At 36.6% G+C, this 20,388-nt stretch overlaps 1 protein-coding gene across 1 annotated transcript in view; it reads left to right on the plus strand.

Moving 5' to 3' along the window:
* LOC112557057 (la-related protein 4-like) overlaps positions 1 to 19,964 on the plus strand; it is a 32,160-nt gene extending 12,196 nt beyond the window's left edge. The window contains exons 3-17 of the mRNA XM_025226665.1: positions 1,551 to 1,647; positions 2,223 to 2,498; positions 2,889 to 3,000; positions 4,503 to 4,639; positions 5,109 to 5,212; positions 5,698 to 5,862; positions 6,865 to 7,032; positions 7,318 to 7,395; positions 7,816 to 7,898; positions 9,313 to 9,645; positions 10,116 to 10,167; positions 10,412 to 10,510; positions 11,304 to 11,695; positions 12,112 to 12,232; positions 12,396 to 19,964. Of these exons, the coding sequence (XP_025082450.1) occupies positions 1,551 to 1,647; positions 2,223 to 2,498; positions 2,889 to 3,000; positions 4,503 to 4,639; positions 5,109 to 5,212; positions 5,698 to 5,862; positions 6,865 to 7,032; positions 7,318 to 7,395; positions 7,816 to 7,898; positions 9,313 to 9,645; positions 10,116 to 10,167; positions 10,412 to 10,510; positions 11,304 to 11,695; positions 12,112 to 12,232; positions 12,396 to 12,764 (2,586 nt within the window). The 3' untranslated portion in view covers positions 12,765 to 19,964. The remainder of the gene's footprint in view (positions 1 to 1,550; positions 1,648 to 2,222; positions 2,499 to 2,888; positions 3,001 to 4,502; positions 4,640 to 5,108; positions 5,213 to 5,697; positions 5,863 to 6,864; positions 7,033 to 7,317; positions 7,396 to 7,815; positions 7,899 to 9,312; positions 9,646 to 10,115; positions 10,168 to 10,411; positions 10,511 to 11,303; positions 11,696 to 12,111; positions 12,233 to 12,395) is intronic.
* The last annotated feature ends 424 nt before the right edge of the window (positions 19,965 to 20,388 follow it).

Below are 20,388 nucleotides of genomic sequence, written 5' to 3' on the forward strand. Positions count from 1 at the left end.
TGTCCTCGATGGTTAAAGATTATGGTAATTATTTTGTTCAAAGCAAGACAAAGGCGTGTTTTGAGAAGAGAGAGGTTTTCATGACAGGATTAATCCTATTGATAAATGCAAGGATGTTGAAGTGTTGTGCATATTTAGATTTTGCCGACCTCACATTCTTAGCTTCATAGATGCTATTAAAAGCCAAATTGTAATCAGAACTGTGTAGATGCACTACTTCCAGTGCTACAAGTTTGCTTACCATTCTGGTTTTATGCCACAGGCTTTCAAGATGCTTGCAGGGAGCATTTTAAACGGCAACTTTTTTGAATGCTCATCTACTTCTTCTATTTTGAGTCACCACTTTCTCAGGATTTTTATATACTACATTTCACATTCCAGTCATGAAAATTTTTACGTGGTTTCTGACACATTTCCAATCAACCAGCTTCATTGATGAGACATCTGCAAAAATAAAAATTATGTAATATATATAAAATTACATACAAACTGAAACATCAGTTAAAAACTTGTCAGCATTGGTAAAGACACTTGGCAAAAGTAGAAAGATACAAGATGCTTTATTCTTTTTTTCGTCTCAGTCAACAATTCAATCTGTATTGTGCTTTGTTTGCTACTCTATGTCTACATTTACAAGTTAACTCGCTTTTCACCTCCTTGACCAGCTCTATGTCTTTCACAATAATTTCATTAGGGATGCCGTCATAGAGTTTTGTGACAATCCCCGTTGTGTACCTTGCTGGCGCTCGGGCCCCATTGTTCTTTCAGATTATAAAATTCCTCCCATACTTTGCCATTGGTGTGTGTTGTTCCCAGCGATGACACTTTGCAGTAAACTTCCAAATGTTGGTTTTGTGCTTATTGGATAAATGTAAAATCTGAACGTTTGTGGGACATAATTATTTTTCTATTCTCTAGAATGTTTTCCAGCATCATTATCACCTTGTGATGAGAAAAATTTGCCTTTCCTAATTCTTTTTGGCCTGGTTTGACACGATATAATATTTACTTTCTCATATTGCTAAAATGACTTGTAAACACACACGCAGTGATGGGGATATCTTAAGTGCCTAAAATAGGCCATTGGTTTAGTAACCACCTTGCTTTCTTACCCATGAATATAGGACTTAATTGTTGGTTCCCTAACCAGCAGTCGTTAACGTTAGTGGCGATTACTTGACCATCATCCATGAATATAACCACAGGAGATTTTTTTTCCTGAGTTGGTCATATTCATAACTTGATTTATGCATCACTGGTAAATAAGCATCAGTGATAACTTTCACCATCTTGGTAACCAGTAATACATTTCAAAATATATCGAAAATTCTTTAGTACTACCTCATGGATGTTTATTCGTATAATTTTATGGCTGGTTGGTTCCTCTGTTAGATATTCTGTCTTTAGTCCTCTTTGATAGCAGCCTGTGCTTCAGGGTTAAATTTCTTTTTTTAGTTTTGTGGCATACTGTTTTTATTTGTGGAAGCAACCAAAAATAAACCACGTAAGCAACTGTTCAATTTAAAATATAAGGGCATTCTTTGTTGCAGGTGACAAAAACACCAGGATTAAACCCGAATGCTAACATCTTTACCAGCTCCAAACTTGTAGCAACACCAGCTGAAAAGGATTGGGAGACAAGAGAAGGTAAGAATATTGCAAACAATTATCCTATATAACCACACAGAAAATGTACAGAGCTGTAAGATTGCACACCACCTGGTGTAATGTCAGGTCAGCTGTAACTCAAGTTTGCTATCATAGAACATACTCTTAGCCAGAGAGTTCTCCTATATAAAAATCTTTAGCAAATCACAACAGTGATGAAGACCGTAAGCATGACTGATAGCAAACAACAAGGCACTAAGAAAGGGCAAAGGCAATTAAAGGAGTGTTTAGAGTGAGACCACGATTGTGATTAAAAATTTTCTTGATGTGGGAAAAGTCGGATTCAAAATACAATAAAAGAGAAAGGAGTGAAAGATGGCAAAGTGGGGAAAAAAAAGAGATTGGAAACTCTAAAAGTAGGAACAGGCTGTGTAAAGTTACAGGTACTTTTTTTTTTAAATGCTGAAGAACATTCAGGAAAATGATTTGTATCTGGCAGTGAAATTTATTAATTTCCAGACCTGGAATAGCTGGCTCATAAAATGAAAGACTGGCCAATTCAGGTTATAGTTGATTTACATTGAGGAATAAATGTATTGATGCTGCTTTTCCAGAATTTTTGACAAATGGGGACTTAAAGCAGGATGAAGTGGGTGGAGGATTTTCCTCAGGAGACTCGCCAGTCTCAACCAGCCCACCTGTCCAGGGCTTGGATTCAACATCAGAAGGACCCCAGGTCCTTTCAGGGGGAACTGGGCTTGGAGGGTCCAGTGTGGCTGCAGCATATGTTCATATGGTTACTGCAGATGCTGCAGGTTCATTACCTGCTGAAGAGGATGACTCATCTGTGCCTGTCATCCTACCTCCAATGCAGATGGCCAATGGCCTCAGTAAGTAATGCTATAAACCTTTTTAAATGGTATTATAGTTTAGTGCAGAGGTGCCATATTGAGAACCACAGGACTTGCGCAACATATATTTTAACAAAGACAAGAAGTTAATATTGGGAGGATTGGATTTGTATTACTCCCTTGTAAACGTCTGCCACAGCAGATATTTTCATTCTTTTAATTTGAACAGGTTGGCTTATTGCTCATTTTATGGTGTATATTCGTATTGGCCAAATAGGTATAAATTGCTTTTATTTTCATCCCTTTACTTCTCCCATTAAAGCCTTTAATTCCTACAGTTACTTTTTTTAATAATTTTCCTTCACTTGGCTGTGGAGGTAAAAATTATTTATAACCTTTAATGCCAACGCTGAAAAATTCGATTTCCAGATTCCATGGGCCATGAAGGAGCGTCAACTCAGGGAGCATCTCATGAGGGCTCACTGTCTCCAGACAGGCTTCGTACACTTCTCAAGCAGCAACTGGAGTATTACTTTTCCAGGTACACATCAAGTTATTTATACAGTGTTAAGAGTAAACCAGTTTTGCATCTTTGTTTTTGTTATTTTTTAGTAGATTTATTGTTTCCAAATTTACTGAGTTCTTTGTGTAATGACTACTTAATGCCCTAAGTAATGAATTGCTTTTAGATGGATTTCTGACATCTATTGCCATTTGTTACTGACGAACTAGAGGCCTGTTTTTATTATTTTGGTACAGAATGCCTTTTTTTGTAATACACAGACCTACTCTTAAACCTCATACCCAAGCGTATCCTCCCAACTTCTAAACCCTAAAATGGTAATCTGCCCTAGCCAGTGTTAACGTCAGAACTTTAAAGGTTTTAGTTTATTTTAGTACTTTGTACTACCAAACCCCAGTCCTTTCCAACCAATACCATGTTGCTATTTACAGGGTTTGATAGGTTGAGAGAATATTTAGTTACTGTGCTACAAAAGAGTGAATGTTGCTTCCCTTTCCATATCTGCCACCTACCCACCATTGAATCCATTCAGTAGGGGTGTATGATGCAATTGGGCTGTAGAATAGCTTGTTCAATATGGGGGTATCAGCGCGATTGAGCATAGAGCTATGAAGGTGTTTGCAGTTGCAAAAATGTAAGGAAAGCGTTAAACATATGCTAAAGGGTTATATGAGCATTACTTCTACCAACAATTCATATAACGCTGATCCCTCTTCTAACCCTTTCACTTTTTTTTCTGTTGACTTGTCCGTCTTTTTCTGTAGATTCACAAAACTCGATCTTTACTATTTGTTCCCTAATTTCTCAGGGTGGAACGGTTAGCCCCTGTCACCAATACATTGAAGGTTGGCTATCCTGGGTTCGGTTCTCCTCTTGGACATGCTGTTCTTTCTCTGCATGTGGCATCTGTTTACAGCAGGGGTCTCAAACTCATATTAGCATGTGGGCCGCAGTGGAAAGTAACAGCCAGTCAGCGGGCCGCACCACGAAAAGAAAATGTTTTTTCATTAAATTTTACGAACACTACTGTCACTGCAGTTAAATGCTAAAATAAAGTTTTTATAATTATTAATTACATTTAGTGTAGTTTATTACATGCACAGGCAGTTTAGTTTATTAAAATAAGTTGACGTTGTATCTGTCACTAATAACGGGGGTAATTTTCACTGCGGGAGTTAATCACCAAGCACAACATACATATACACCGCGGACGTGGCCGAGGGCCGCACAAAAATGTTTCGCGGGCCGCATTCGGCCCGCGGGCCGCGTGTTTGAGACCCCTGGTTTACAGGCTGTCTGCCTTGCCGATATAGCCATTGTTGCTGGCTCATCGTAAAACATCAGTAACCTTCAGCTGCCACCCCACCACCAATTTCTCTTTGCATATTCTGCGTTTGTCTGCACAACTATTTATCATTTTATTCATTGTATGCTGCTCATGTCTCATTCGTGTAGACTCTGTGTGATATTGTTTATTTCCTGCCATAAAACAAAAACAAAAAAAAAATTTTGTCTTTTAGAGAGAACCTCGTACACGACCAGTATCTTCAGTCACAGATGGATAGTGACCAGTATGTACCCATAGCAACAGTGGCAAGTTTTAACTTGGTGCAGAAACTAACACATGACTTAGACCTCATTGTGGAAGTACTTCGGGGTACGTTTGTATAATCTCGTCCTGAATTTCACCTTTATTTGTACCTAATAGTTCGCAGTCTTTAAACATTTTAAAAATTTGTTGTCCTTCTAGTTGTTAAAAGATGTAATTTATGCAATTTATTTCATACAAGAAGTTAACTAATATGTCAAACAGATGTAACTTCTTATTAATCTGACCTTTAGTTTTACATTGAGGTTAAAGCCTGGGGCAGTTGTAACTGTTTCAGTGAACCCTTATTGATTTTCTGTAAAGCTGATGCATAGAACTTAGAAGTATTGATTCTGTGCAGCAGTAGTCCCAAAATAGCCCTATGTGTGTGGGAGGGAGGAGATAAAACAAAAATGGGAAAAACACTGGGGACTTCAGCTACTGGGGTCATTACAGTGTGTGTATAGGTGTTAAATGATCATCATAAAGATTTGCTTTGACATCTTTGCTGTAATTTGTCTGTGGCACATCATTCTAGCATCAAAGCAAGTTCAGGTGGATGAAAAAGGAGAGAAAGTGAGGCCTAAGCACAGCCGAAGTGTTCTCATGCTTCGAGAAATCCCAGAAACGACTCCTGTAGAGGTTATTATTTATTTATTTTTATTTTTAGTAATCTTTAAGTCGGCATTTTATTTGAGGTAGGGAAAATTTGTGACAGTAGTGATAAAATCCAGATCATAATCAAAATTTAATTTAAATAAAAGTTTGGTTGATTTATGGTATCCTGCTTACATCTTTGCTATCTTTTAGTTATTACTCCCTTGCACTAATGCCATTTAAGTTGCATTTTAGGATTTACTGCTTCTTTATTAGCTTTTCAAAGCTGTGAGTGCTTATGGGATGATTCCTTTATTGAATTTTTTGCATTAAAACTTGTGTAATGTCTGCCTGCTGAAAGCAGTGCTTGAGAAAGGAATGTGTCATTTAAGAGTAAAAGTGGGATTGTGGCAGAACCATGCTGGTGATGTTTGTGATGGGAGTTTTCTCCGGTTGGTCTTGTACAAGGAAGGCAGCAGCTGTCAGACATGTTTGGAGAATGAAATAGCATTGTTAACAATTAATTGCAGGAGGTGCGGGCTCTCTTTGATGGGGAGAATTGTCCAAAGGTAGTCAGCTGTGAGTTCGCTCACAACTCCTACTGGTACATTACCTTTGAGACAGATGAGGATGCCACACAGGCTTATCGCTATCTTCGGGAAGAGAAAAAAACATTTCTGAACAAACCCATCATGGTAACTTCTCACTTTGTCACTGTATTTAGAGATTTTTTCCTCAAAAGTGTATAAATTTTTACTACACTTATCATTAAGATTTTATGTAGGTTCAGTGTCGCTTGTTTTGAAAATGATGCATCAGATATCAATGCCGCATTAATTTGAGCCGTTAAAATACTTCACCATATTTCAAAATACTTCCTGAGAACCATGCAAATGTTATTTCTTATATGTTTTTGGATATTTAAACTTTTTCAATTACAATTTGTGGTAATAAAATCAGGTGGTGTGTGGTTGGCTTTTTTTTTTAATGGTAAAAATATGTGGATCCAGAGAGAACAGCCTGTTCCTAAAGGCTAGTTCTTGCTCTAAATGAGAAGTTTAATCTGCTGAGGTTGCATGTTTTACTTTCATTGTTTCCTTATGTTTTGCTTCTGAGGAAGCAAACATATTGACAAGCACAGTGACTATTTCAAACTATGTAATGCAAACTGGGTAATGTCACAGAACACTTTGCTCTGTTTCAAATTTTGAAGTGTTAATTATGGTTTTCATTGTTCTAGGTTTATATTTGAACACATACTTTCATGCAGCCTCTAGTGATCTAGGGCTCAAGCACCTTCAACTTCTTTATGTAATAATGTAACTTTCCTTTATCCTATCTGGCACTTTTTGAAAAACCACACAGCTGTGCTGTGGAATGGGTTTTAAACAGTTTCCTAAGCTGCGAAGTTGTTAAATAGAATTTCCTAAACTTGCTACCTAATGTAGTATTTGGACTCCCTAGCATGCTATTTTATCTGAAATTGTATGGCCTGAACAATAAATACTCTATACTTGTATTACTTTTCAACTAACTGGACTGTAAGTGCTTAAAACCCTGAGAGAAATAGTTGAAATAATAGGCAGCTGCTGCTTTTTGTGGAAATTTGCAAGCTTTACACTTACGTTAAAGTATGCTTTTGCAAGTTTTTCATCCCAGTACCATGTCCTTTTATTTTATTTATTTTTTTTTTGAAGGCTAGGATTAAAGCTCGGCCTCTGATGCGAACAGGAGGACCTTACATTCTTGGCAAAGCAGTACCACGGCAGCCAGCACCTGAGACTCAAAGCTTTTTGCGACAGCAGACTGCATATCCTATCGTGACTCCTATTTCCCCCTTTGTTAGCGGACAACAGGTTGCACAGGTTTGGAAGGTTTTAAGAGTTTGAAATGTTTTTTCCCTAAGCAGGAGAAAACAGAATAATAATCTACAGCTTTTTACTGTCTGCTTTTGTAGAGAAAGAGGCCTAGGCCAGTTTTTCACGAGTTTATTAGACCTTTACGTGTGGCTTTTTATTTTAATTTTTTTTTTTTAAGAAAAGACTTGTATTTGGATGTTCTTAAGATTTCAGTAAAGCAGTCCTGTAGATACTGTTTTTGGTGTAAAATAGGAGTCAGGGTTGCTTTTAAAATTGTTCATTGATTTGCAGGGTTTTTATCTGCCTCCCGTCTTGCAACAGTGGGGCACCCCTGCAGCAGCAGCAGCAACTTTTCTAGATCCTGGAGCGGTCGGTATTAGCTGGCTTGTTTTAAAGTGGTATTGATATGTATTGAAATGTGTAATTGGTTATAATGACAGGTATTACTCATTCACAAAAAGACTTCTGTATAATCTTTTATTTTTCTTGGGATGTACTTAAAGATGATTCCTAATTCAAATAAGAGACTCACCAGTTTGCTTAGATTTAACTTTTCCTGTGCAGTTCACACCCATAGATGTGAATTTGTACAGGTCAATTGCATTGGATGAGTTCATAGATTTTTCCGATTAACATAGATTAAAGCTTCACTACAAGCTGGTGATCTTGATTTGAACACATCTTTAGTGTTAACTGACATCTTTGTGAAGAATTTTGCTTTAGAAATAAATAGGAAGTTTCACAGTTTTTGTTTCGAGTTTAAAAGGAATCTAATAAATGCTGTTGCAGATGCTTGCCATGAATGGATATCAAGCGACCAGCATAAAGCCTTCAACAAATAGTGCACGCAATGTGTATCCACGTAATAACAGGTAATCAAATTTCCATTTTAGTTTGTACCTTATGAAGACACCTTGAAATGAATTTGAAATAATAGTATGTTATGATACAATTTTCGTTGTTACCACATTAAATTTTTTTTTTTTTTTTTTTTTTTTTTTTTAGTTTCTTTTTGATTATTTTGACACAAAAAAAAAAATCATGAAAAATCTAAAAATCTAACCCTGACACAAAGAATATCATTTTTGGAGTAGTTCTCTGATCTGCAGTAGCTTCCAGGAATGTACACAAAGAAATTTACATATTTTCTTAAAGGGAACCCGATTCTTTTACTGTGGTGACAAATAAGGTACTATAAAAACTTCTAAATATAGCCTTTCTGGACCAGTTTGTGCTTGAAGTATTTTGCCTTATTCTTTTATTTCTTTAGTTGTGTGACTAATCATAAAGTTAATAATAACAAAATTTAAAAAGATTTATAAAGCACATTTCTTCACTGTACGGTAGATAGTGCACGTTACAGTTATTTTCTGAATGTAAAATCTAAACACTCAAAACCATACATTTAAACAGATACAAAATGTATATAACACACGTGGACAGAGGAATCATATTGGCGAGGAAACTGATGTCAGCAGACATGAAAGGAAAATATGTTTCTAAAGCATGGCAGGGGTTTGGCATAGGAAAGGACTGGTATACTGCAAAAAGGGTGAATTTGATGTAATGCATGGAGCCCTGCAGAAAATACACAGCTGTCGTAGTATGCACTAACTCAAAACCAGAGAACCGTAGAGCTCCAAAGATTCCAGAAGGCAGCAGAGACTGCAGCATATGTAGCTGTCAGTTGCAACTCTCGGTGATGAGCGGTGTAACAATTGCACCAGCAGTTGAGAAAATTAATGATTTAATTGCAGAAAAGTTATCCGAGTTAAATCTGTGTCCCTTACACATTGTTCTGAAAGCTGTAAGATGGTGCAAATGTGGTAGTAGAGACGACTACTCAGCCATTGGAAATGATCCATAAACAAAGAACAGTCCAAAAGATGGCAAGTGGTGTAGCAGAACCACAGATCAAGCAGTTGACAAAAAGCATAAAACAGATCTACAAAAATGAGGAAAAGAAATGGAGACAAGTTGCCCTCTAGCCAATAAGGTGAAGGGACATCACTCTGTGATGATAGATTCTCTGCAACTTTATAAATGAGACCAGCAGTTATAGAACATAGTTTTCTGCTATTTGCCTCATTGTTGTTACTCATGAGTATTAGGAAGAGAACAGTTATTTTTTATTTTGATGTGTTATTTGATGGAAGTCCAGACAGGTTCAACACATTAAAATTTGATGCTTAGTGTTGCCTTAAACCGTTTCTTCAATTTTTTTTTAAACATTCTGTAGTGGTATCTCTTTTGACTTATCACTTATATATATTTGTGTTTTTTCAGGGCCACTAAACCTCATCATCGTTCTCAAGTCTCTGAAAAGAATCTTGAACAGCGATCTTCTGACCGTTCTCTTAATAGCAGCACTAACAGCAACAGCAGTGTGTCTGCAGCGCGGGCCAGTCCACACAGTAGCAGTAGCAACAGTGCCCCTTCTGAAGTGTCCCATTCTGCGTCTTACTCTCGAACTCGCAATGAGGGTCCAACAACCAGTAACCACAGTCAAGTCCATTCTCACAGTCATTCAGTGTCCACACCCAGCTCAACATCTCATATAGAGGATGGGCCCAGTCCTGCACCAAGCAGTGCCAAATCAGAACAGATGACAGGTCAAAAGTAAGTAGAACTTTAAGTAGTGTCTGCCATATTCAAGGGCAGTATTTGGAGATTAAAGGTTAAACTCAACTGTGGCAGTCGTAAATCAATTCAATAAAAGGTTATTCAATGGTAAATGATCCTGGATGAGCAGATAATCTTTTATTAGGGCCATGGCTTCCATGTCCTGGGGCTAAACCAAGCATTAGAGGTTAAATAAAAGGCCCTCGGGTGGAGCAAAATAATGACACCTCATAAAAGTTTTTATCCCATTGTCAGCATGCATCATAAGATCATGGATTTTCACCTGGGTTATCTACTCGTTAATGATGTTTGTGGGATGATTTGTTAATTTTATGTGCATGTTAAAATGTGCTCATGATTAGCAAAAACATTTAAATGAAGACAAAGGCTTAAGATTTCAAAAGAGTAGGACTTTCTGGATAAAATTTTTTTTAAAATTTAGCATATCACTGGTATTGCTGTTGCAGGCGAGGGGGCAACTTTAGGCGCAGACGAAATGATGATAATACCAGGGGCTCTGTAAGTAGTGACCTCAACCTATGAAAGAATTAGTTTGACCTGTTTTTAAATCATTGTTAAAAGCTTTGGAAATAAATGTTTCTACAGCATATGTATACATGTAAGAATTTAATGTTTCAGTTTTAATGAGGGGATGTAACTTTTCACTTAACATTATCAGATTTATAAATATGTTGGAATTTGTCTGATGTCTTTTGAAAAATATAATTTTATACTATTTTACTGCATGCTTTTTGATACTCAGAGATTGCATCAGAATCACCAGAACAAAGATGGAAAAGCTCAGCATGAGTTGTCCTTTGAGCTGGAACCATTATCATTTCCGCCTCTGCCAGGTCAACTGGTAGGAATTAAAATTTTAATCTAGTTCATTATCATGAGGTTTGCTAAGAAATTAACATATGGTAGACTGTATTGTATATTTTGTAATGGACATATTCCAGCTAAAAGTTGTGTGATGTTTTCTATTCATTATTACCACCAACAATGAAAAAAGACAAATGCCATTTAATTAAAGCTTTGTTTTCCATGCACTCTTACATTACCAAATACAGTTTGCTCTGCAAGTCAATAAGGGAAGACATCTTTGGTCATTTTCAGTGGTTATTTAGCTATGAATTACTTTCATTTAACAATTTCAGCATTTTTTGGTGTTGTTTTTTTTTTTTTTTTTTTTTTTTTTGTTTGTTTGTTTGTCACATTTGAAAGTATTCTGTACAAAATGTTGGAGATAGTTCTTGGTGATACACAAGAAAATAATAAGGCTTAATAATTGAGTTTCATAGCTGCTTTTTAGTAAAGTCTATTCTGTTATCGTGTATAAAAAACATTTTAGTTTAATCTTCGTGACCAATATTTTTCACTACAGCTGTTTATTCTAATCACTTCATGCAGATTTACTACAAGGACATGTTTTTTTCCTGTGTATAATGATGAATAGCTTCAGAAATTCTGTAAAATTTGTTGTATAATTTATGGTGATATTCATTTTAGCTTTGTAGTTGTGTATATTTAAACATGAACCCATCTGTGCCTGCTTATTGCATCTCCTGTAATAAAATTAGTGTAAGTTTGTGATGATGTCCATTTATCAAGTCCAATGATGCCTGTTATTTCAGTTTATTGTGTTTTTGCAGGGAAATTCTTCATCCAGTGACACACCAGAGGGCAACAAGCTGTCGGATGTTGTGAAAGGCACTGCTCGTCCATGTTCCCAGTTACATGCTCGTGGGGAAAAGGAACCAAAATCAGCACCTCTAATGACACTGACTCCCTCTGTTTCACAATGTGTCACACAAGTATCAAATCAGACGTCCATTTCTGCTCATTCGTCATCAGATCCCGTAGTTTCTCAAGTTACGATAGCCTCGGTTTCATCTGCTCCTCTTCATTCCTCTGCTGCTGTTGTGTCTGCCAATTCTTTGGTGGGAACAAAAGAGACACCAGAACCCTCTGGTGTTCCAGCTAGTAGTATGAAGAGTTCTACTACAAGCATCATAGTTACACCAGAACCATCTACCCAGCCTAAGTAAGAATAGTTGTGAAAGTTTAAAAAAAAAAATTTTTTTTAGAGAGAGTTTTGTTTAAATGAAAAAATTTAAGCAGGTGTATTTTACACTTTGCTGTCATAGCTGTCCTGTAATAGTAACTCCACAGACATTGCTTCTTTTTTACCCCGACCCCCATTCTCATTTTAGAGGAGCAGGAGATAACGTTGAAATTTAAAGGTGTAAACTTACACTTAAGGAATTATAAAACATTGCTTGGAATCAAAAATCTTTTGGGAAATATGATTATGAACAAGCCACAGTCTGTGCTTTTAAAAACATTTTAACAGATCGCTACATCCTTTTTTAGGAGGATTTTTTTTCTTTTTATTTCAAATACCTTCGTTTAAAACTTGCTTTTTCTACTCCTTCCCTGCTTCCTGTGTTCATTTTTCAGGGCTAGTAAAGCCTGCAGTGGAGCCCCTGGCACAGTAAAACCTTCCACAGAGGCCAACACTTTGTCAAAACAAACAGCTCTTGACAATTCTTCGGTTAAACATACTCCATCCCCTGTCATTGTAAGTATTCCTTCCCTCCATGTCTTCTTTTGTTGACCAGAAGTATATGACCAAGAGGAAATTACACCACTTACAATCACGCAAAACGTTTCTATGTTTGTCTATACTGAATAACTTTACTAATGGGCTTATAACTACATTTTCTTCATGGCTCCATTTTCAGCAAGATGTGCCAGCTCGTCTCAGTTATGCACAAATGGTGCAGCGTAGGCAAGCAACAGATAATGTTGAGAAACAAAAGACAGATGATTCCCCTCAGCCAGCTGCATCTGCTAGTGTTACCCGACCTGCTGCACAGACAACACTTCGTGAACAGAGTCAGACGCAGACAGTGAATGCAGTTTCAGCATCTGCAACTCCTAAATCAGCATGTGCCAGTGCAAGATCCTCCAACAAAGAATCTGTACGGAAAGACTTTGAACCCAGAGAACAGCGCTTCCAAGGCAGTCGTCGTTCCAAAGAAAACCGTGACCGTCAGCAGAGACCTGAACGTCGACGCTCTGAACGTGATGTTAGAGTTGTGGCAAAGTGACTTCATACTTGAAAATCTCCTAGTCAGGTGTATTCCTGCCTCATAAACTGCTAATGAGGCAGTGATTGTGGAGGGATGACGTGGGCATTGGCAAGTGCAACAGCATCTCTGAAATTTCAGAGCTTAAAGAGGAACCATCCACCATCCATCTCTCTTGATCATGATCTATTCATGATGCATGGAGGGAGAGCATAGACGTGAACCTTGTGTGGCTGACTGTTGGGTTAGGCTTTATATGCAGGAAACAGGCTTTTGAAATCTGTGGCTTCCAGAATTTTCAGATTATGGAGAATGCAAACAAGATGAAAAGCAGTTTGGTTCTTGAGTGCTTCACAAGAATTTCATGACTGCTAAAACGGCAACTTTACCAGTCATATCGGGCTTTGATCTCTGCTTGCCAGGCCCAGAGAATGCTCACTTTCAGAAATATCCATTCTTGGCAATTGGTTTCTTCGCATGTTTTAAGAGGGGAAAAGAGGGTTTAAAGAGAGACCAAACAATGCACTGTGTAAGACTGTTTTTGCCTTGGTTATTGCTTGGTGGAGTAAGAGGTGTTTTCATTAGACTGGTACATATTACTAGTTGTGAATTTACATACTACATTGTTGAAGAAAAAAGTCTTTTAGTTTGTTTATTGCCTTAACATCTGATATTTTCTTGATTTTTTTTTCCTTCTTGCATTGACTGATAGAAAATGTTTTATGTACGGAGTTCAGGATGTGGAGAAAGAAAAGTTCTCAATCTCCATTTCCTTCCCCTATAAAATTGGCATGAATTGAAGAAAAATTCCTCGTAACAGTTAAAAAAGAGTTCACATTGCTTTTGATTTCTTATAGCTAAATGGCTGATATATGGAGTGTTTTTTTTTCTGTTATTGTTTTTTGTAAGAAATCATATCGTGCTTTCTTTTTTTTTTAAAAAAAATTGGGTGACAAAAATTTTTTTAAAAAGTAGGACTTGGTAAGAATTGTTTTGCAGTGAAGTGACAACTGTCATTTTAATGTCTGTCAAACAGTTTTTATTGTCATTTGATTACAATTTGAAATTTTAATTATCTTGATTTGCATCACCTAGCCATTTAAGATTGCCATTTGTGAAAGTTAATTGCAACTGAGTAACATGCTGCTGTTTTTCACTTGGTCAACCTAACCTACTTGTTTAGATTGTAAGGTAAGATCATAATTAGCTAACTGACACAATAGATTTTCATGCTCTTGAAAGTCACGATTACAACATTATAATCTGAGAGTTGTAAGCTGTTGCTTTCATCTAAGTTTTATGCAGCTGCAGATCCTAGGTTGTTTTCAGGCCAAAGAATAGAAAAGGGGAAGTTATGGCGGTCAGGAATTCATCTGTTTCTTTTGTGACAAAGAGTGGAAATGTGTGAAGGGATGTTGTTTACAAGTGGAAAAGATCTTTTTCCTTTTCCTTGGTCAACATCTTTTATCATTCTTGTTTCCAACATCATTTTGGAGATGTGAATAACGTAACAGTTGTGATGGGCAAATGCAAAATGCACATTCTACTGAGATCCATAGTCTGCTTGTTGATTTGAAATGTGTTTCAGACTTTTGTGGTGGAATTATGTATTGTTCCATAGTCATGTGCTTTGTGCTTATATGCATCCTTTACATCTCTTGGTGCTGTTTATGATCCACAGCACATTTTGTATATTGCTGTTTGAAAACGTGTAAGTGCAAAGCAATATTCCACACGATTCCTTTTATAAAAGTGATGAAAGAACTAAGGTTTTTGTTTTAATTATTATTTATGACTCCTCAATTCGCATTTTGTTTCTTTCCTTTATAAATCTTAGGTCAGATATGATATTTTACATGCCCGTTGTGTATGAAGGATAAAATAGAAGAATTAAAAATACAAAAACAGCTTCAATTGGTGAGTTTCTATTTTCATTTGTTTTCAACAAAGGAGATCTGTCTTGTAGCAAGCTGCTTGGTTGGCATATTAACTTTTTCCATTCTAAATCTTCCTACTCGATAATTTTCTTTTAGTAGGTTTAGACAAAACAGCCTCATAGTTTAGGTAAGTACTTTATTTCATGAAGGCATATAGATATGTTCTCTTTAGAAGCTGAGGTAAAAGCATATTAGGAGATAAGTCATTGTAGTCTGTTTGAAGATGTGTATTTGAATCCTAAGCATTTATCTTGCTGTTTGTTTTTCATCTGTTGGTGACACACAGCCAAGAATGTTTTGGTGTACTGGGGAGGTAGGAGGGATACTGCAGTGGGAGAATTTTGATACATGTGATTGTTTATGTCTGTTCTAATGCTGGTACACACAACCATCCTTGACCGATTTCATTTGTGATACAAAAGTAGTTCTATTTTCTTATTAGAGTGCTATCCTTTGCCTTATTCATGAATGAAAGGTAAAAACCCTTTAAAAGAAGGCAGGATATTTTGTCAGCTTAATCAGAAGATCCTTAGTGAAATATGTGTTATTGTGTGGTTTGTGAAGACCAAGGGTGTTGGTCAGATTCTAATACCTTAGACGATTGCTGTTGGTATGAACCTTCATTATAATGTACCATTTTTCAAACAGAGTGCGTGTGTGTTTCATGGTGGGGACAACATGTCCACATAAATTTCTTGGTTGTTGCTAAACTGCATTTGAGAGGAAAAATGAAAGCCTTTCTGGATATTGCATCAGATTGATGAATATCTTAATTCTTCTGTTGATGGATGTAAACATAATAATTAAAAATATCTGTGTACATGCATTGTGTGCCTGGTTGTCCCCTGAGATGTTTGTAGTGTGTGGTATGATTATCGCTTGCTGACAGGGATTTCAGGAAATTATAATTGAAAAGTAGACAACTGTCTGTTGTACATAAAGCATTAATAACACATCATCATTGTTTGATAGAATGTAGAGCGGTGTGGTCACAAGCATGCATAAAATCCCAAATGTTATTCAGTTTGTCTCATTAGAAAGCTTTATGATGATGGTCTGCTCAAAATGCAGCCAGAGGTTTGTTGATCTGATTGGTTTGGTAGTTTGCTTAATTAACTAAAAAAAGAAAAAAAAGCTTCCAGCTTTATACCTGGTATGGTCTGCTGCTCAAGTGATGTGTTTGCAAATGCCATAAAATTTAGACTCATCAGATGATGTACACTATTTTTAAAACATGTCCACTTTAGTGTATGTGACGTGTTTACTGCCTGCTGTGGCCATAGCAACTTGTACTTGGTTATCCTAACTGCAATCTATTAAAACTTGTACTTGGGGTTGAACAAGTAGCCTGTCATGTTTTTCCTGTCTAAATGGTTATTTAATAAGTCATTCTAGACAAGATCTTAATCATTTAGGTAGTAATCTAAAGATTCAAATTTCAATTAAGATCTATAATTGTGATCTGTATTTTCCCCTGCTGGTCATTTGTACCGAGTGATTTGTTTGAGCTGCTTCTAGTGTGGGTCCTGAATATGACGTGTAATCTTATGGACAGAATACTGTGCACATATTATTTAATCTTTTAGATGCCAAAGGTAGTGGATAGTGATTACAGCTGTGGAATGTTAACCTTAAAGTGTGGCAGTTTGATACTTGTTTGGCACAGCAAACTTCCCCCAGTTGATCTAGCCATCAGGAATGGGTGTCTGATCGACTCCAGAGACAAAAAACGGAGACAACTTTCAAACCCCACCCACCCCCACACACACACACTTTTTTGGATATCATTATGATTTTCATTCTTGTTCATGATACCCGAAATGTTACAATAACGAACCTGGCCAAGGTCGTCCGAGTTTACACAATTATTATTAGTTGATTTAGTTGCCCCTACTGGAGGCATTAATATAGAAATGGCAAAAAGCTTTCACTTCCTCCAGTACTGTATTCTGAAATGTAAGGAAAATTTTATATTTCATTTAAGATGTCAAGTTGCACCATTACCAGAAAAAAGTCAGATTATTGATTTTTTTTTTGTTTTTTGTTTTTTTTTTTGATGTGGGCAATACCTTCAGAGAATTACAAGACAGTGCTGAAGACTATTTTACGATGTGGGGGAGGGGGTGGGTGAAGACAATGTACAAATCTCTTATGCTCACAGGTACAGTATTGCAGGTGTTACTATAAACCTTCAGTTTTTCACTGCCTTGGAGTACGTGCATTTTTTTGGATGTTGCTTAGGAAAAAGTTTTACCATCAGAAATTGTAGTAGGATAAAAAAGAAGATAGCTTAATATTTTTGTTTTCCTTCCTTTCAAGTCATATATGTTCTTGCCTTTCAGCATAGGGAATATTTAGTCAGAAGCAGCCAATAATCCAGATGGCCTGGTTGTTATATACATTCCAGTTTTTTGTTTTTTTTAACCTTGATTGGGTGATTGATGGGCTATCTTGTCGCTTTTTTAATGTCACCTACAATGAAAATTGTTTGTCAAGCCCATTGATTGTACTGTGCAGACTGTAGTACTTACATCCACTTTTGAAAATGCACAGAAAGCATAACATATGAAAGGAAGTGATGTCATGCCCCATATAGAATCTGTCCATTCTGTTTGAGTGGTAAATTTGTAATTAGAATGGATGTGGGCAGCAAATGCTGAAAACGTTTGTGTATATATTTATATGTATAGTCTTTAGATTTGTATGTTCATTGATTTTACTGAGGCATACTTCACATTGACAGGCATTTTCAATTCAACAGCATAAAACAGGCAATTCTTCACATCAAATATTGTCATTGGACATTATAGACGATCGTGTGGCATATTTTGTGATCACCAGAAAACATTTGTCATCTGACTTTATGTTGTTGTACTTTAATGCCTGAAAACAACGTAGGAAGTTTCTTTGAGAGAGTTGCTTCTTCTGGTATATCTTGAATGCACCATGTTGTATTGGTCGGTAAGTTTGGTCCAAGGTTTGATATTCAGTGTTCTTCACAAAGATCGTACTTATCACACCTGGTCTTTAGCAAGATGTATGTTTAAATGAGAAATAATCTTGAAACATTTATCAGGAGCATATATTTGGCTTTCACATTCAGCCTTTATCGTTGTGCATCAGCAGGGGAAAGATTTTGTACTTTTCTTTCATATCTATTTTCACATCAACCCTTTTTTTAAAGCCTAATCAAAATTGCCCTTTTTTTGTTTTTGTTCCCCTAATAGAATTTAGAGAGTGTAAAATCATTACACTTATTTTCCCTTTAAGTTGTTTTGTTTATTGTTTTAATTTTACTATTTTAACAAACTCCCATGATCGTGTGAGTGTGACATGGCATGTAAACATGGCTTTATAATGTGAGCACTGACATATTAAATATGAAGTTCATTTTAAAATATGTTTTGGGGGAACTGGATATAATAATGCTATATCTGGAGTCATCATAATCTTTTGTAGTCTTGACTAATTTATAGTTAATTAAACCCTTTAGTGCAAACTAATCTGATTAGAGCCATACTTTTGTTTTAGTGACTGGGGTAGATAACAAAGTGTGAGGGAGTTAACACCTTCAGTTGCTAAACTATTGTTTGATAAAGTGTTTAGAATCTTGTTTAGTTTGCAGTTATTGCTTAAAAAAATTCTGTTGATAGTGCATGTAACATTTGGGGGGATGGGAACCCCAAGCTGCCCTTCTCCCTCACCTTTCTACCTCAGGCTTGGCAATGCACTTGCTAATACTGTGCACCTACTGCACGAATGCATGCAAGCTTGGATTTATGCACACAAATTTCACATGCTCATGTGCATATATACATGAGCACACATCATTTTTTTAAACATAGAAATCAGTGATCTGTGCTTATCAAAATATAACTTAATTATTGGGTAAGATATGGCAGTAACTCGTGTTGTGCGTACTGCTGTACAATTCTTTTTTGTTAAACAGGTAATTTTTTCTTTGTCCCTAAAAGCCGAGATAAAGATTCTGCCTGATAAGGCTACTGCCCATTTCTGATCAGGTACTGTCAATGTCAAGGATATTATTTTTGCAGTTAAGATTGTATTGAGTGGTTTCATAAATCATCTGCTTTAATCAGATGTTGTATGTGAAAATTTGGATAAAACCAAGAGGCTTGTTAGCCCTTGTATTTGCTTTGCATGTAAAAGAATTGCTTTGTTTGGTGATGAAATCTGCTAATGAGTAAAATATGTACATAGACCTTTACAGAAATAAATGAAGCCCTGCATGAATTGTTATAAAAGGATGTGACACATTGTGATTCAGTGTACATAAGGTGTTCTGTATTCTACCACTTGTCAGTTCTTGCAATCTGCTCTTGAGAGCTTAAGTAGGTTTCAGTTGTTGTAAGGGAATCTTATTCAGTCATATCTTTGGGATCTTGATTGTAGTTCTGATGTAACATATGCTACTCACCCATTTTCAACTGTGGTGGTTTGATAAAAGCTACTCAGAGCTCTAGAATAAACAAGTTGCTTTTTTTTTTTTTTATTTTCTTAAAAGTATATCGCTTCAGTAGTTGGTGATAGGATATTCTTGGTTATCTTTGACATTCACCATGCTAAAGCCATTGTTTATCCTCTCAAATTTTGGGGCATGTTGCAAGTGAGCTGTTTTTGAGTTTGACCTATGAATGCCTTAATTGGACACAAAACTGTTAATTGTGTGCACTCTAATGTGTACTCTGTGTGTGTGTGTGGGCGAGAAAGAGAGACAAACAGGATCAAGCGGTTTACTGACATCAGTTTTATGTAACTGTTGACATTGCTTTACTCATGCTAAGAGAAATTGTCTTTTGTTGTGAAATAGCAAAAAGGGTAGAAGGGAGGGAGGATATAAATTTGAAGGGAAGCATATCTTGCAGGTGGTGGTTTTGTCTCTGTAGACTGTAAACATTTCCCCATGTCTGCAACCGAAGACCACATTGTCCATACATGAGGTGACTGGTGTCAACATGTTTGACAGTCTTGTTTTTGTTTTTTTGTTTGTTTTTGTTTTTTTGTTTCATTTTTCCAATCTCCTCAACATCCATTCTACTAATATTCCCCATCCCCTTTTATCGTCTCTCAAGCTAATTGCCCCTCTTATCTCGTGCTTAGGGTGAGGAAGTTTTAAAATTAAAATTTTGCTGAAATATGAATTTTAAAAAGGTGAGTACTTTGGTCAAGTTTTTGAAAACTCTTAATTCGTTTGATTAAATTTGGGTTATTTATTGCAAATATAAATGTAGGAGAGGAAAAAATAAATCTATCTTTGTCATAATGCTGTGTCGTGAAATTATTTCAATGCGAGTGTGGCGTTGAATGGGTATCTACATTAATAGGGTGGGTGTTCCAAGTGGGCGTTGCGGTCGCGCTCCTGCGGCGCTAGTTTACAGGACCGGCTGCTTGACCGTGTGAACACATTCTTTACACACCGGTATCAACTGGAGTGAATCACAGCAGTTTCTCAGGTTATCTTCACCAAAACGATGTTAATACGCGTGTGCGCACGCGCACATCTTGTGAACCAATGCATTTCTTTCCCTCGCCCTCCGGTCGCTTTGAGGGTTTTGCTTCTTCTTGGCCAAGAGCAGGGGCACTGGCTTTAATATTATTGACACATTGCTGGGTTATTGGAGGAGCGGGTAAAATCTCTATTTTCCGCTACACAATCAAAACTGCTGGTTCCGCCCGCTCAATGCGCT

The sequence above is a fragment of the Pomacea canaliculata genome, linkage group LG1, assembly GCF_003073045.1.
Source record: "Pomacea canaliculata isolate SZHN2017 linkage group LG1, ASM307304v1, whole genome shotgun sequence".
NCBI lineage: Eukaryota > Metazoa > Mollusca > Gastropoda > Architaenioglossa > Ampullariidae > Pomacea > Pomacea canaliculata.